The sequence below is a fragment of the Penaeus vannamei genome, chromosome 23 (assembly GCF_042767895.1).
Source record: "Penaeus vannamei isolate JL-2024 chromosome 23, ASM4276789v1, whole genome shotgun sequence".
NCBI lineage: Eukaryota > Metazoa > Arthropoda > Malacostraca > Decapoda > Penaeidae > Penaeus > Penaeus vannamei.
The window spans coordinates 9,757,427-9,775,655 of NC_091571.1; the positions used below are offsets into that span (position 1 = coordinate 9,757,427).

The following is an 18,229-nucleotide window of genomic DNA, read 5'->3' on the forward strand; positions in this document are numbered from 1 at the left end:
CTTCTTTTTATCTTTCACCAAAAATACTCTTCTCACTTACCTACACTTACCCGTAATTTCTACAAAAAAGATAAACATCCTGGAAAAATAGCTTGTTAAAAATGTACATACATATACTGGCAAGCACAAGGCCATGCACCAATGTTAGGTGTGACGGGTATCAGTCAACCCACACTCGCATTACAGCTAATTAATACTGGCATTTGGACAGCAGTTATCAAACGAATGAGTTCTACACTTAACATAGCACATACAAATATATACACGACGAGGAAACAAGCAGGATTAGTAACAGAGGACAGCAAGGGATCAAGTGGTATGTTCGTGTGTTCTAACGATTTGTTAGTTATAACTGCTGGTTGTTAAAGGCAGAAGGAAGTCAACGAAGATGTAGGTAATGGTTATTTTCGACCTCAATGAATGCATGCTGTTTATAACTACATTATAGCATATTATCCATGTATAGCTGAACCTAGATTGTTGAATTAAACATATCTAAGGCTTATAACAGCAGCATATGTAAAGATGAGTCGCTGGTTAAACAAAAAGGGGGAAAATGTGTAAAATGCATGTAAATTTTCATGCAAGCTGACAATGAAGAATAGGTTTTAGAAGTGTTTCTACATTACTGCGTAATTTGAAACTACACACTACGTACGAAGTTAAGGATTATCTTGTTGATATAAAGGACATGCAACTTACCCCTAGAGGAGGACTGCTGGGGTGCAGGAAGGGTAGGTGACACTTGGGACTCAGTGTCAGTAGTGGAGGCCACCACGTCCTCAGTGAACAGCGAGAGGGTTGGTGAGGCATCCGGAGACGCAGCCGCCGCGGTGGGCGAGAGTGAGACAGAGGACAGGCTCAACAGTGGGACAGAAAGAGAAGGTGCGCCTGTGGTGGTGGTGATGAGGGCCGGATCAAAGAGCTCTGGGGAATCGGTGATGAGGTGGATTTCTTCCTCAGCGAGAGTGGTGAGAGTAGAAGTCAGAATGGTAAGTGTAATCGACTGCTCTCCGCCAAGAATTGGAAGCAGCGTGGTGGTGGCATAGGTACTATACACCACGTTAGAAGCCATGGAAGAAGTAGTGGACGGCTCCTGAGGGCGGGTGCGTCGGCGCGTGCCTTGGCCACGTGTGCGGGTGGGAGCCACAATCTGAGTGTAGGTTCGTTCACGCTTCAGGGCCTCAATGATGTCAAAGGAGCTAGTAGTGAAGGTGAGCTGTGTTGGTCTTACAAATCTTGGCCTCGAGGTTGTGGTTGTCGGAGTAGAAGTCTTTGGTGTAACATCGGATGATTCATCCTCAGGAACCTCTTCAGCTCCAGGGGACTCATCCAATGGAAGGGCTTCATCTCCAGTGGCTTCACTCAATGGAAGTTCTTCAGCTCCTGTAGTCTCATCCAATGGAAGTGCATCACCATTCTCATCATAATAATAATCATCATAATAATAATCATCATAATAGTAATCATCAAGACCAATGTCACCCTCCAAAGGATCAGTCTCTTCCACAGGATCAGTATCTTCCAGCAATGGAGGATCTGTGGGTTTGGGTTCTGGTGCTGGCGTGAATCTCAGACTTGGCTTAGATTCAGGTGTTTCCGAGTCATCTTGATGCACGAAGGGGCGTGTAGGACGAGAGCTTCCAGGGCGACGAATAATAGGGATATCATCTCTCCGAAGGGATTTGCGTGGAGGCCTCGTAGGTTTAGTCGGAGTAGGAGAGGGCACAGGGGCATCAGTTACTGGAGGAGCTTCTGGAGGAGCTTCAGTTTCAGCTTCCTCAGTAATAGGCTCTTCAGTTGGTTTAGGTGTGACTCTGTCCCTGAATCTCGAAGGTGGTGTTTCTGGCTGTCGTCGGCTACTTGGAAGGCTGAAAACGGAGGGCCTTCTGGTAGGCTGAGTTGACTCAGAAATATCATCTGCAACTGAATCTTCTGACTGTCTGAAAGTGGTTGGCCTTCCACGTTGTCTTGTGGGAACAGCTGGAGTTGGCCTTTGGCGAGTCCTTGAAGAATCAGTTACTGGTTGTTCAGGAGACTCCTCAAACTCTTCAGTCTTTAGGAACGTCTCCTCCTCGGGCGTTGCTGTCGTCACTCTCTCGGGGACTGTTCTGGTGTTGGGATCCGGCCTTGGTTCCCTTGTTGCTGGTGATACTGGCCTTCGTCTAGTAACTGTAATGCGATTACGCTGACGGTTATCAACGAATCTTACAGTACCCCGCCCACGGTTCCTTAAACCTGCTCTTGATGGTGTAGGCTTTGTCGGCTCTGTTGTTGTAATTTCTTCTGCAGGTTGCGTTGTTTCTCTTCCTCTCTGATTAGGGAGTGAAGTTTGTTGTCCTCTACGAGTGGCTCTAAAGCTGCTGGTTGTAAGGATTGGTGTGTTGGTAGGTACAACACCTTCATCCTCTGCCAGTGAAGACTGAAGAGGTGTAGGTGCTTCAGTAGGCACACTAAATGATGGTTCTGTTGTTACTCCAGGTAGATCTGTCTGCTTCTGTTCTGTATTTTTCTGAACAGCTTCTGGTGTGATGTTTATCAGAGTTGCAGATGCAAGGAAGATCTGGGTAGTAAGAGTATCTATAACACGCTCTCCCAAGGTAGCAACACTAAATCCATTTTCTAATGTGTACAATCCAGTAGCAGCTCTTCCTGTGTGGAAAGTCGGTAAAACTGAAACAACTGTAGGATCTATTTGATTTGAGACGGTTACTTCCCTTGTAGAAACAGAGAAGGGGGTCTGGTTTTCATACAGAGTGTAGAGATAAGAATACACAGTGTAGAAAGTATTGACTGTAGCTACCAATGGACGAAGTGGACTAGCTACAACTGTTGGCTGTGGAAGGCGCCTTGTGACCACCACACGTCGCCGCCCTCCTGAGAGTGTTGTGGTTATGTCTGCAATATCCTCAGTTTCTGTAAGTAGAACAGGTCGTCTTCTGGTGACGGTGACACGTACTTGGCGACTAGAACCAGGGCTACCAGGTATTTCTTCCTCTTGATCTTGTTCTTCCATTTCCATGATCTCATGAGTAGCTTTAATAGTTCCTTGGAGTGTACCCTGCCCATTAGATTCTAGAAGTCCATCTGACTTTACTGCATTCTCAATTTTTTTCAGGTCACTACCTGCCAGGAAGTTTGAGGGTGCAGAAGCAGGTGTTCTACGGAGAGCCTGCTCAGGGGTTACAGGTTCATCTACTGGAACTACTTCACTTCCAAGCTCATTCTTTTGACTAACAGGTCGTTTGCGAGTAATCACAACACGACGTCTGTCTTCAGGTGTCTGCTGGGAAATAGGCCGTTTACGGGTAAGGACAATTCGACGAGGATTTTGTGCAAGGTTCACTGGGTCTTCTGTATCGATCTGATCTCCAAACAAATCTTGATCAGAAGCAAGATTCTGCTGTGGTATCAATTGCTCAGCTACTGATGATGGAACTTTACGACCAGAGGGTCTCTCAGATGGTTCAACAGGCTGAATGACTGAATCTCGGACGACTGGCCCAAATGGTGGTTCTGGCTCTTTAAATACTGGATCAGGAACAGGTCTTGGCTTTCCTGGAATGATGGCATCCTCTAGTGTAAATTTGGCCTGTATAGGAACAGTAGTTAACAAGGGTGATTCTCCACCAATCCTGGTAAAATCATCAAATCGCACATTACCATGAGTAGCCAACTGAGTGATAGTTTCCTCTGAGCTCTGCACATACTCACGTCCAATATCATCAACAAGTGTTGTGTAGTATGTAAATGTTGTGTAGTAGGTTGTTGGTGCCTGTAGTTGCTGGATTTGTTCAGAAATCAGACGACTCTGGAATCTGAGGCCTGGAATATTGAACTGTCCAAGAACGGGGCGTTCATCGTCAACAATCTGCTGACGAGTTCCATCTTGGATCTTCCTGGCACCTGGGAATCGAAGTTCACCTTGGTCTTCATTGCTACCCCTTTGTGCACTACGAACATTCCGCTTGAGCGGGGTTGACTCAGCGGGGCCCTCCCATAAAAAAGGACTCGTTTTGTAGGAAATGCTTTCAGTTGCTTGAGATGAATACTGACTTAAATCTCCCAACACAGATTCTAAGCTTGGTGTCACTTTCCTGATATCACTAGTGTCAATCTCATTCATAGCAGACATTATAAACCAGTCCATGTCATCTGCTTCATATGTTTCTGGGAGCTGGAAGATACCTTTGTCTGTTTCTATGTAATGGGGAAGGACCGTTGGCTGTACATCCTTTGTGGAGAGAGAACCACGTTTGATACGAGTTGAATCACCACTTAATGTCACTGTTGACAATAGGGTTGAAAACTCTCCTGGTCGTTTTCCTGAGACATATAGTGTCACAATTGAAGTTTCAACTGGAGTAGGTAATGGAGGTGATGGTGTGGGAGGATTTTCTGCCTTAAGTGCTTCTTGCTGTTTTAATGCCTGTTCCAGCAATTGTGGGGTAACTGACTGTGTATCAATAGATGGCTCACGCGTGGGTCTCATCTGTGGAGATTGTTGTTGCAATTGACCCTGTAGGAGGATTGGCAGAAGTTGGTTGAGGGGGTTAGGATTGATGAAAGGCGATGCAGTATTCTGTGCAAATACAGTTTCTGTACTTAATTCTGTAGCAGTGATAACATTCACTTCAGACTCTACAATGGTGGTCTGAATAGTTCTACCACGCAATATGACAGGAATTGCTGTTGATATGTGACTAGTGACAGTGGTGACATAGGTACGTGTGTGTACCCTCTCACTGGTCATAGGTTGTCCCAAACCAAGAGCAGCAAGCAGAGGATTTTGTTGCTGTTGCTGTCCAAGAAGTAATGAAAGCAGTTGCTGGATGTCTCCACCGGCCTTGGTCTCTGTCACTGTAATCACATTATAAGCAGTTGTTGGAAGCTCAACAGGGACTGAAGTACGGCGACCTCCAATGAAGGTACGTGTGTGTGTCACTGTGGTGGTTTCCACAGGATCTACTACATAGTGAGTGATATCCTTTTCTCCATCAAAGGTGCTAAGTACAAGCCTGACTCTCCCATCGATAGTACTTTGTGTGATCTGATCAGGTTGAATTACCTCCGTTTGTAAAGAAGCTGTGATAACTTCCTTTTGCTGAGTTTGTCCATTCTCAACCACTGGAATAGTGGCTTTCACAGGGACTTCGCGAGTTACAGTGATTTCTTCTTGAATCAAGAAACCTCCATCATCACTGGGAAAAATTGCAGGTGGCTCTGTTGGAACTTCAGGTGACGGCTTCTTCCGGAATGCTGTTATCGGGTTTTCTTGAGGCTTGTTGCGGTCTGAGTCACGAGTACTGCCTCTACTACTGCTTAGTGTTGGTCTCCTGGCAGAATTTCTTGTGGGAGGAACTATGGGAGACTGACGATTAGGAGTAAATTTACTAGAAGGACGGAAATTGTTATCTGTAGAAGGACGTCTAAATCCTCTTCCACGAATATTTCCTAAGGGAACAGCACTCCTTGTCCTGCTTGATCTGGGTCTTTGTGGAAGGCTGGTGCGGCTAGTTGAAGGAGTTGCAGGAGTTCTTGATTGGCGGGCCGTAGAACCTCGAGCTCGATTATTTTCCCTCACAGGTGTAGTAGGTGCAGGTTGCTTGGGTTCTGATTCTGCGGTACGACTTCTTCCACGTGCAGGGGTAAGTGTGAAAGGAGAGTTATTGCTTGACCTTGGTGGAGAGGGAGCCACACGTGCTGTAGGACGTGATACTCTTGCTCTACGACTAGTGTCTGGTGGCGGATTATTCCTACTAGGTCTTGCATTGCCTCGGGAAGTGCGTTGCCCAAATGTTGCCTGACGCTTTCTTCTCTTCAAAATTGTATCTGAAACCTCTTGTGCCAAAATTTCCTCTAGTTCTTCTTGTGTTAGTCGCCTTCCCCCAGCTTCAACATACACAGGGTTCACTTCTGAAGCTTCATTCTGAAGAGCTCTGTTTCTTCGAGGGAATAGCTTAGATAAGTCAGGGCGGCCCTGCCTGAAGCGGTTCTGCCTTGGTGCATCTAAGGCTTGCCTACGGAAAGTTGTTGGAGCTTCAGTTGTTGGCTGGATCTCTGGCTCTGTTTCAATAATCTCTGGTTCATCCTCTTCCTCCTTTGGGGCAAATCGACTTACACTCGCACTTGGTCTCTTTGGTGTGTTTGGTCGACGATTAAGGAGTGCAAATGGAATAGAGGATCGTGTTCCTGGGGCATTTGATGTTCGCGCTCCTGGTCTTGGACGGAAACTAAAAGGCCGGAAACCTGATTCAGGGTTATTGGAGGAAGATTTTTCATCATCTATGTCTACTTCAAGGTCAGATTCAGGTGCAGCTGTTACTGTGAATCCTGAGAAGACAGACGATGGAGATATGGATTTAGTACTAGCGGGGAAAACTGATGAAAGGGTTCCAGCAAATCTAAAGCCACCTGGACTGCTGGTCCCTCTCAGCACACTTGAAGTTGAACCAAATCTAAAGCCTGAGGTACTTCCTGGTCTTGGACTGCTGGTTCTGGCAACTCCCGGGCTAATGCTGGAAGCACCAAATCCACCAGGAGTTGAGAATCGTAAACGAAGCGAAGATGTTGGTGTTGTCCTCACTGCTGAAGTACCAAAACCAAACCTGAATGGGCGACTGGATGTAGTTGCTCTTGCAGTATCAGAATTGCTTGCAGGTGTTGCTGTGACAGTAGGAGTCAAACCAGTATTTGTAACAGTTGCAGACCACTGTCGGAAGCTTGAACGTCTTATGAAAGGGAAGACGTCTGGCCTATTGCGGGAACCAGATGGTCGTTTTTTGAAGCCTGGGAATACTGAGGCAAATTGTAGTTTACTCTTTGATGTGGGAGAAACACCAATTACCTCTTCCTCTGGGGGTTCCGTAACTGCTTCTTCTTCAGGTAAAGCTTCTGTAGCTGTCTCTGTGGGTAATGTATCTGTTGCAGCATCATTCAGTGATGAGTCAAGAACCGGTGTGACAAAAAGTTCTGGGCGAGAAGTAGGAGCATCAAGGACACTTTCGGAAATTGCTGAAAACAGATCTTCAATAGATGGCGTCTTTGTTGTTGTAGATGTTGTTGGGAAAATGAAGAAAGGCACAGATTCACTTTCAGTGGTTGTTTCTTCAGTGAGCGTAGGGAACAGAAGGAATGGGGTGCTGGTTGACTCTGTCTCTGAGGTGTGAAGGACGAAGAAAGGAGTTGTTTCTGTTGTTGTCTCCTCGGTGGTAAGCGGGAAGATAAAGAATGGAGTCGATCTAGAGGTAGTGGTAGTAGTCTCCTCATTTTCTGTTGTTGTTGGGAAGAGGAAGAATGGAAGAGTTTCCTTGGTTTCCGTGCTGAATGTTGGCAAAAGGAAGACAGGGGTACTTGTGGTGGTAGGAGCCACAGTAAAGCTGGTTGTCGACTGAATCTGAGCATAGAGCCCATCAATCACTGTGCCAATAATGTCTGTTGAGAAGATGGTTGTAGTTCCATCAACCACAGTGCTACCGCGAATGGTAGACAATAGTCCTGTTGACTTTGAGGGAAGAGCAATAGATGATTCAGTAGATTCTTCAGTAGCTGTGGCAAACACTGGAAGAGTGGGAGTAGCCGTTACAACTTCGGTTTTCGTCTCCAATCGGCTGTTTACAATTGTGGAATCTCCAATATAAGTGGAGGTGTAATATGTGTAAGTCGTATAGAATGTGGTCACAGCAGGAGTACTAGATTTAGTCGTGGATACAAACGTTGGAGATGGTGAAACTGTAGAAAGAAGTTCAGGAATAATGGTTGGCTTCACTTGTGCTGTAGGCGTGATAACATTAGATACTGTCTTCTCAGAGCTCACAGAAGAAGTTGTGTTTTCCTTGAAGTATGTTGTCCAGAAGGTAAAGGTTGTATAGTAGGTGACAGGATATATTGGCACTTCAGGAGTAAGAGTCTTGTACTTCTCCTGGTCGTCAGGATCGGTTACCACATTAGTTTGGGTCTCAAGGCTGCTCACAATAGACGAGATGCCTGAGCGGTAGAATGTGGTATAGTAAGTGTATGTGGTGTAATATGTGCGTGGTAAGAAAGCCGAGCTCACTTCTTCGTCGGGGTTTAATGAGGAATCCAGAGAGAATCCTGGAGCTTCAGTCACATCCTGTGCAGAGGAATCTGTCGATGACTCTGACATAGATTCTGACATGGTTTCTGTGAAAGATTCAACTACTGATTCAGTGGTCAGGTCATATTCATCAATGCTGATTGCTTCTACCACAGCAATTTCATCTGATGGTGTAGTATCGGGTGTAAGAGTAGCACTATCTACTTCCAATGCAGTAAAAGTAGGAAGAATTGTCGTGGCAACAGAAGAGAAATCATTCTGGATACTCTCCCCAGCACCTTTAGTGTGCACTTCTGTCCGGCTAGAAACAGTAGACGAACCATCAACAAACAGGGTAGTGTAGTATGTATAGGTTGTCAATTCTTCAGTAGCAGAAATTTCTGGTTCTTCAGTGGGAGTTGCTTCAAGTGTGGAATCTTGGGTGAAGATGAAGGGGCGAAGGACCGTTGAGGTTTCTAGTCTGGTGGAAACGGTTGTCTGGCTGTCTTTGAAGTAGGTAGTGTAGAAAGTGAGGGTGGTGATGTGATCTATTAAATCATCAACTGGATCTGGCTTCAGAGGGGATTCTGTTTGGTCATTTTCTTTGTCTGTGTCCACAATCTGTTGCTGATTGGGACTAGATGCAACTGATCTGCCTAGAGCATTATCAACAATTTCTTCAACAACCTTTGGAGGTAGGTCTTCTGTTGTAGCTCCCTCATAGTCATAATCATAAATATCAAAGAATTCAGTTGTAGGTTCTGGGTAGTCAAAGTTTATGGTTGAAGCAATGGGTTCAAATGGTTTCGTTGCCTGGATGTCTTGGGTTGATGACAGTGGCACAAGATAGAAAATGCTGGATGTACTCTGCACAATTTGAGCATACTGTCCTTGTATGTAAGTACCATACACATAGGTGGTCAAGAGAGTTGTCATGTCATTCATCACAATGGTACCACCAATGGAAGACACAAGACCTGTAGGATACAAGTCAATAGTGTTGAAGCGCCGGGTAGAGATGGTGGACATTACCTCACCTTCAGTGGCGAGATCATCTATTCCAGCTGTCTTCACTATTGTCCCTTCTGTTTTAGACACCATCATTGTTTCCATATTCTCTTCATTGGCAACATTCTCTGCTGTCCTGAGTGGAGGAGTCTGAGAAGGAGTTCCGATGATGATTTCCTCTTCACTGTGGCGAGAAGTTGCAAGACGGGGTGCTAAACTTGTCACCTCAGGAACTTCTGTTGCCAGAGTTGGATTCAGAACTTTGGTTGGTGCCACCTCTTTTGTTGGTGCTACCTGGGGCTTGAGAACCTTGTTAGCTGAACCTGATCGTGGGGTGAAAACTACTACAGTGTCAGCGATGGTGGTTGTGAAGTCTGCAAAGCCTACATAGGTTACGGTGGGCAGGTCAGAATCATCACCTCCAGTCTCAAGGTTGAATCTAGCACGAATGTCATCAATGGACTTTCCTTCACGCTGAGATGACTGCTGGTGGCCTTCGCTGACACTCTTGCCCACAGAATTTGTGGTTTTCCTGGTGACTCCCACTACAGCCTCAAGAGGTACATTAGAGTGGTCAATTGTAAAGGTGGGAATATCAACCTTCACAGGAGGAGAAGGCGCAAGGTCAGCGATGATTTCATCACCAGTAAAATGCACCTTACGGGCTCGCAATAGTGAGTCATCGATTTCGTTATCCATTACATCTGTCTCGCGAAGCTTTTCTTCCATGCTAAGTACTGTCACTTCCTCTGGATTGACAACAGAGGATGCTTGAATGAGGCGAGTGTGGGCCACTGGGCGTCCGATGGTGATGGTGAGCATGCTCGTCTCGCCGCTCTGGGTCTGGGCGCCCTCCATCTCAAAGCCTTCGGATCCTTCGATGAAAACTCCTCCCATTTTCCGGCCGTCAATCATTCCCTCGCCCATCAGGAGATCGGGGGCGACAGTGGCGTCTATGACGTGAGTTTTGGAAGGCATGATGACCTGGAGGTCCTTCTCCATGTCGACCAGAATCTTCGACTGTACTCCTCCCTTCTTCACAACGACTTCAGTGTGCATTGTCTCAGAAGGCTCAACCTCTCCCGCAGCCAAAGTGTGTCCTGGTAAGGCTGTGTTTCCAAAGAAGAACAGGTAAGTGCGGAGATCCTTGACGTAAGACCCAGTGAACACATTGTAAGTTGTGGCCTGCGAAACCCCTTCCTTGATGAACTGTCCCTGGGTGCCCATAAGGGTCACGATCTCATCCCCCACCGGGTCGGGCTTAAGGACACCGTCGACCAAACTCACTTCCAGCTTTGCATGCTGCCCACTGGGACTTTGAGTGAAGAAAGTACCATGGACAGGGATTCTCACAGGAGCTGTTGGAGACAAAGGAAGGTTTGGGTGAACATCTGATATCGTCTCGATCAGTTGTGCGTAAGTCCCGTCAATGTGGGTCCGTATGTAGCGCGTCGTCAGGAGCGTGGTCGCATAGTCATCAGCACGCGTCTGCACCTCAGTTGACATCACTCCTTCGGGCTTGCTGCCGGAGAGACGCGTGGGCAAAGAGAAGAAGATCCTCGACGAAGTGGACGTGACCTGGGTGTACTCGTCCTTCAAGCGCGTGCCATGGACGAGGGTCACGTATTCAGAGGTCGTGCCGTCGTTAATGAAGGTGCCGACGCTTGAATACAACAGTCCCGTAGGTTGGTCGTCTTCGAGTTGAGGAGAAGCAGTCGAGTGTGCGTCGATTACCACCGTCCTGACCTCTGCAGAGTCGCCAGTTAGCGTCAGTAAGTTAAGCGCAAGGATGAGGGTGAGGTGATGGTGTTAAAGGTGTGCATTGTGATTCCCGAGACACGTGTATTTTTACCAACAAAGTCTAGCTGGTGTTCGTGAGTAAAATGAAAGTGTAAAAGTGAAAAAAATAAATAAATAAAAATGACTGTGATTCAGTACAGAGAATGAAGCTCACACAAACAAATGGTGAGAAATACAGCGTCTCTGTATCATAACCTGCGATCAGTATGTTTACGAAAAGGAGAGTTATCTATTTAACGAATCTTAATCAACTTGTTAAATTCTGATCACCAGTTATGATAAAGAGACTCTGATGCTGAAGTCATGACAGTGTAGGAAGTCAACGTTGCTGGCGTAAAGGTCCATGATGTCAGACAGTTAAAACAAGTCGTAAGTGGTCACGTAAAATTGGTCGTATTTGTCTTTATATAAGATACGAAGATGGAAAATCAGAAACAAATGGTAATAAAAATGTGCTCAATAACTGAAATTTGTGCTACAGTTTCGGCAAGAGATAAACAATAGTAAAATATAGTTTGATAGTAAAATGAAGTCCTTCGGTAATAAAAAAACAGTTTTTTTTATCATTATTTTTGACCGAATAAAAATAGAAACTAAGAAAGGAAATAGATCACGATACATAGATATATAGGTGGAGAGAAAGAAAGAGAGAGAAGGGGGAAGGGAGAGAGAGGGAGAGGGAGGGAAAGACAGAGAAAGAGGGAGGGAGAGCGAGGGAGAGAGGAGAGAGAGGGGGAGAGAGAGAGAGAGAGAGAGAGAGAGAGAGAGAGAGAGAGAGAGAGAGAGAGAGAGAGAGAGAGAGAGAGACAGACAGAGAAACAGACAGAGACAGAGAAACAGACAGAGACAGAGGCAGAGAAAGAGAGAAAGAAATAAAATAAAACAAAGAGAAAAAAATAGAAAAAGAAAGAGAGAGAGACAGAGAGAGAGAGAGATCATAACATACCATTAGCCTGTCGTCGTTTCCTGCGCATCTCCTGACCTTCAGCGACCTCCTCAGGACAGATGTAGGTGTCTTTGTCAATGGCCACTGGGAATATCAACAGATTATTATTATTGTCGTTATTACCATCATTATTCTTATTTCAACTTGATCTGTGCTTATCCAAATCTCTCCTTTTTTTTTTTTTTTTTTTTTTACCCATCAAATTTTCCTCTTCTTTTTACCTATTCTTTATCTCCTAATTCTACCCATCTCTCCTCCCTTTATTTTTACCCACTGAAATTCCTGTTTTTATTATTTATTATTCATTTCACTCATTATGAACCGAATTCATGTTGACAAATGTATGATATTTTCATTATTATTATTATTCATTTCACTCATTATAAACCGTATTCATGTTGACAAATATATATTTTTTATTATTATTATTCATTTCACTCATCATGAACAGTATTCATGTTAACAAACGTGAAAAAGGTATGAATGAGAACGAATATCTACATGTATTCCTGACGAAGATTATAATCGAAACCGGTCGAATACATCTCTCGCGTGAAGACATTCGTCCTCATTCATACCTTTCCTCATTCACTCATTGTACTCACGCTCGTCCGACCCCTCCAGGCAGTCGAGGACGCCGTCACCCACGAGGGAGGAGTCTATGCACCTGGGGAAGCCGCAGAGGCACTCGTGCTGCCAATCGTCGCACACTACGGGAGGAGGAGGAGGGGGGGGAGGGGGGAGAGAAGGGAGAAGTGTTTAGTGCCATTCGTAAAGGAGAGTCGGTTCGGGGGGGGGGGGGGTAGTGTTGGGGGGTGGGGGGTGGTGGGGATGGGAGTAAGGGGTTGTGGGGGGGGTGTATCCGTGTGTGTGTGTATGTGTGTGTGTGTGTGTGTGTGTGTGTGTGTGTGTGTGTGTGTGTGTGTGTGTGTGTGTGTGTGTGTGTGCGTGTGCGTGTGCGTGTGCGTGTGCGTGTGCGTGTGCGTGTGCGTGTGCGTGTGCGTGTGTTTACCGATACATATATTCACACCTAAAAACACAAAAAATACTCTCAAATTTTCAAAAAAAAAATCAAAAAATTTTCAGAGACCATTTGTTCTTTCTTATAAAAGAGACTCCAAATTTATCAAAAAAGAACTACAATCAATATAATCACCTTCGTCGGTCTCATCCAGGCAGTCTGGCACTCCGTCCTGCAGAAGGTCAGGTGCCACGCAGGCCGACCTGTCCTCGCACACGAACCAGCCATCAGGGCAGTCTGGAAAAGAGGGAGAAAAGAAAGATTAATCGTGATGTAAAAGGAAAAATTGATAAATGAATATATTGAGGAGATAAAGAGAAACAAAGGGAGAATCAGAAGCATAAAGATGGATATAAATAATGGCGTTAGAATAGAAGAATTAAGAAAAGAGTAATGATGATTATTCATAATAATGATCATGATAATAATGATAATAATGGTAATAATAGTAGTATATGTACTAGTTTTAGTTGCCGTCGTAGTTATAGTGATAATAACAAATATAATGTTAATAACAGTAATAATATAACACCATTAGTATCAACAACAGTACTAATAACAACAATAGCAATAACTACAATGACGATAACAAAGATAACAACTCAAGAACCAAAGAAACATTTTCCTTCTTCCCCCTCTTCCCATCTTTCTCAGATAACCCTTCCTCACCCCCTTTCCCTTCCCACCTTTCCCTTTCCGACACAACCTCTCCTTCAGACGCGTGACCCAATCACACGCCAAGTCCCCCAGGTCCTTTGGCCAATCAGGGGGGGAGAGGGGGGAAAGGGGGGGGAGGGGTCACGCACGGTGCCTCTCTCTCTGTGGGGCGTCTCAGAGGGGTGCGTGACTCAGCAAGGAGAAGAAAAAGGGAGAAGAAGAAAAAAAGGAGAAAAAGAGGAGGAGAGAAAATGGGTGAATCTCATGACTTGGGGAGATCTTCGAAACGTGGTAGATAATAATCAATGAATTTGCAATGGTATTGGTAGTAGTGATAATAATAATAATAACAATAATAATAATAATGGTGATGATGATGATAATAATAATAATAACAGTAATAACAATAAAATAATAATGATGATATAATAATAAGGATATAAAGATAGGATTCAACACAGTCATTTTTGCTTCTAACTGGTCATCGTGGTGGTCTGTGGCGAGGATAGAGGAGAGAGTGGATAGGAATTAAATATCAAAGGGGCAGGATAAGCATTTCCTGTTTGGGGATTCCCGGAGAGAGAGGATGGGAAGGAGGGAGGGAGAGAGGGAAGGAGGGAGAGATGGAGGGAAGGAAAGAGGGAAGGAGGGAGGGAGGGAGGGAAGGAAGGAGGGAGAGAGAGAGGAAGGAACAGGGAAGGAGGGAGGGAGGGAGGGAGAGAGGTAGGTAGGTAGGGAGGGAAGGAGGGAGAAAGGGAAGGAGGGAGAGCGTGACAGAGAGAAAGAGAAATGGAGAGAGACAGACAGACAGAAAGAGAGAAATTCCCGAAGAGGGTGTTCAGAGGGCGGCGGGGGGGGGGGGGGGGGAGAGAAGTGGGCGGCCTTCGCGGACCTGCCTCGCCCCCGCCCACGCCCGCCCACCTGAGCTGTCTCTTACTCTGAAGACCTTCTACGAAATGTATGTGTGCGTGGGTGTGTGCGCGCGCGCGCGTGTGTGTGTGTGTGTGTGTGTGTGTTTGTGTGTGTGTGTTTGTGTGCGTGTGGGGAGGGGAGGGAAGGAAGGAAGGAGGGAGGGAGATAGGGAAGGAGGGAGGGAGGGAGATAGGGAAGGAGGGAGGGAGGGAGAAAGGGAAGGAGGGAGGGAGGGAGATAGGGAAGGAGGGAGGGAGGGTGATAGGGAAGGAGGGAGGGAGGGAGATAGGGAAGGAGGGAGGGAGGGTGATAGGGAAGGAGGGAGGGAGGGTGATAGGGAAGGAGGGAGGGAGGGAGATAGAGAAGGAGAGGGAAGGAGGGAGGGAGGGAAGGCAATAGGGAGGGAGGGAGGGAGAGGAAAGGAGGGAGGGAGGGAGGGAGAGGGAGAGAGAGAGAGAAAGAGAGAAAGAGAGAGAGAGGGAAGAGGAGAGAAAAGAGTTTTTTTTTCCATTTTTTTCTTTCATTCTTTCCCTCTTTCTATCCTTTTCTCTCTTTTCTTTCGTTTTTAATTAATCTTCGACAGGACAATAATGTCTTCAAATAGAATAGACATATGAAAATAAAATTGATAACTATATAAAATAGATAGGTAAGCAAATAAATAAATAAATAAAAAGATAAATAAATAAATGAATAGAAAAAACAAATAAACAAAACAAATACACATATCAACACATAAACAAACAAACAAACAAATCAAAATAAAACAAAATCCAACAAAAGTACAAAAAAAAAGATGAACAAGGTCGTGAACAACTTCCTTACAAAAACACGAGATGATGTTCTTGATGTTCTCCGCATCCTGTTCTCCTTGGTGCTTCAATTAGAACAAAACAAAAACAAAAAAAAAACAAAAAAAAAAAAAAATAATGGTCTCAGGACATATCACAAAGTTAAGCAAAGTCGATCATAAAACGATAATTTTTCTAAGTTTAAAAATGTAAATACCATTTTTTTTCATTTTTGGGGGGGAGAGGGGGGTTGAAGTGGCTCATATCTAATGTTGCGTAAAAATGAATTAATGAAATATGCTAATTATACTTAAATATCTGAGGAGGATATATAGACGGAATTCAAAGTATTAAAGATATTGTTTTGCAATGAGAAGGATGTGCACCTGAGTTGAGATATGCATTTATTTATTTATCTTTTTTTTACAAATTAATGAAACTAATTATCTACTCACAACAACGGAGATAATTATACTGACAGTCTAGAGAGGACATATTGAGTTGAAATAAGCATTTTTTTTTTTTTTTTTTTTTACAAATTAATGAAACTAATTATCTACTCACAACAACGGAGATAATTATACTGGCAGTTTAGAGAGGACATATAAATGAACTTAAGGGTATTCTATCTCTATATATCTGTTCCATATTCAAGTTAGATATACACACATAAGCACACACAGACATATACACATACACATACACATACACATGCGCACACGCACACACACGCACGCGCACACACACATACACACTAGTGCCTTGTGTCAATTTTATGACTATTACTGTCGTATCGTTAGTGTTTGTTAATATCTTTATCACTTCGGTATGTCTACAAATTCCATAACAAGATAAGAGAATGAGAGAGAGAGAGAGAGAGAGAGAGAGAGAGAGAGAGAGAGAGAGAGAGAGAGAGAGAGAGAGAGAGAGAGAGAGAGAGAGAGAGAGAGAGAGACAGAGACAGACAGACAGAGGCAGAGACAGAGAGACAAACATACAGACAGAGACAGAAAGAGGGAAAAAAAGAGAGAAAAAGCGTCTATGACCCCCCCCCCCCTCCATGTCCCGAAAAGTATTTCACGAAATACCCGTAAGTGACACAGATCTCCCTGCCTGCCTGTCAATCCATCATACGGAATAACCCAACAGGTAATTCCATCAATATAATCATGCCGATGACGTCACTGCTGTATGTGCACGGTACCATCCTATCCCTTCACATCTAAGTCAGGCTGTTTGTTCTACTTAAACGCATTCCTTTAATAAACGATATAAATTTTTAAAAGGGATTTTAGAACACTTGAGTTTCTCTAAAAAGCAATTACACTTAAAAAGAAAAAGAAAAAGAAAACAAAAAGAAAAAGAAAACAAAAAAATAAATAAATGAATAAAAAATAAAAGAAAAAATATCTCATACCGTAATGGGTTATTTCATCATTAAGAAAAGTGAAAAAGAAAAAAAAAGAGAAAAAAGACGTTAATTGCTCTCCTTTCTTCGCCAAAAGACAAAAGAGCGAAGAAAAAAAACACATGACTGCGTGAATAAGTGGACTTGAATTACCCATCACAGTAATTAGTGTCGAGAAAGTGTAATAATCGGGGTAATTAATCGACTCACTGGCTTTCTTGTCCAATTTTCAACACTTTCACGTGTCCTGTTCGATACGTCAAGATTCCCCGTCAAATTCTTTGTAAGATTCTCGTGCGAAATGTTTGCAAAATTCTCGTCAGATTCTTTTAAAGTTCTTGAGATATTCTTCTTGTTAAGAGGCGTCTTGATAATGAAGTTTTTTTGTTTTTGTTTTCTTTCTTATCGCGAGTGAAATAATGAAAGGAAATAAACTCGTAGGAATGTGGTTGATTCTCTCTCTCTCTCTATCTCCCTCTCTATCTTGTTCTCTCTCTCTCTCCCTCCCTCTCTCCCCCTCTCCCTCTTTCTCTCCCTCTCTCTCTCTCTCTCTCTCTCTCTCTCTCTCTCTCTCTCTCTCCCTCTCTCCCTCCCTCAAAAGTTTCTCCGAACTCTCAAGTCGATGTATAAGGTACTATAGACGACAGAAACACGACGGAATCCGAAGAGGAGCCGCCAAAACAAGTTCATTCGGTCGATCCTTTTTTGGGCGATCCGATTCCCTTTTCGCTCTCTCTCATTAACGGTTAAGGAATGTGATCTTGTTTATTCTTAGATGGAAGAGAAGACCTGAAGACTTGATTGCATGTGAGGAAATGAGCTAAAGAGGTGGAATAGAGGAAAGAGGAGGAGGGAAAAGGACTGAAGGAAGGGATAGGAGGAGGAAGGAGGGAGAAGAATGAGTGAAGGAGAGAGAGAGAAAGAATGGTACTAAAGGAACGGATAGAAAAGAAGACAGGAGGGTGAAAGAGGGAGAAAGGGGAGATAGAAATAAAAAAAGAAGGGGTTGGGAGATCACGAACGCAAAGTTACCTTATTATGTCTTTCTATTCTATTCTTTCTTCTTTTTATTCTTTATTTTTTTTCTGCAACTTCATCACATTTTTTCTATGCATCGATTCTTTATTTTCTTCTATTTCTTCATCTCCTTCTTATTCTCTTTCCTCTTAACTTTATTATTCTACGACTGCTATTACTACTACTAAATCATCTTCCTCCTCTTCTTCTTCCATTCCACTTTCTTTCCCTTATCTTCGCTTCCTTCTCTTCATTTTTCCCTATTCCTCTTCTTCTTCTCCTTCTCCTACTCCTCCATTTATCCGTCTGTGTCCTCCTCGCCAACATCGTTTTTAGCTTTCAATGGACTAACTTTCTCCTCGGTCTTGGGGGGGGGGGGGAGGGAGGGGACTGGGAGGGAGGTAAGGTGGGGGGGGGGGGGTAGCTCATGTTCCTTGAGGCCTTTAAGGTTCACCGGCACGGGATACTGGGAGGCGAAAATCGACCTTGTGTGTCGAGGTATTCAGGCCAGCCACATTATTATAGTATATGTTGGGCCGCAGGCTTGGTCCGTGTGTGTGTGTGTGTGTTTGTGTGTTTGTGTGTGTGTGTGTGTGTGTGTGTGTGTGTGTGT

The 18,229-nt window shown here is 44.3% G+C and overlaps 1 protein-coding gene across 3 annotated transcripts in view; it reads right to left on the reverse strand.

Moving 5' to 3' along the window:
- Window positions 1–18,229, reverse strand: part of LOC113814278 (mucin-17) — a 167,623-nt gene that overhangs the window by 19,602 nt on the left and 129,792 nt on the right. For all 3 annotated transcript variants that reach the window (XM_070137634.1, XM_070137633.1, XM_070137632.1), the window contains exons 3-6: window positions 12,967–13,068; window positions 12,416–12,520; window positions 11,811–11,894; window positions 703–10,422 (exon numbers count right to left, since the gene is read on the reverse strand). In XM_070137634.1, the coding sequence (XP_069993735.1) occupies window positions 703–10,422; window positions 11,811–11,894; window positions 12,416–12,520; window positions 12,967–13,068 (10,011 nt within the window). The remainder of the gene's footprint in view (window positions 1–702; window positions 10,423–11,810; window positions 11,895–12,415; window positions 12,521–12,966; window positions 13,069–18,229) is intronic.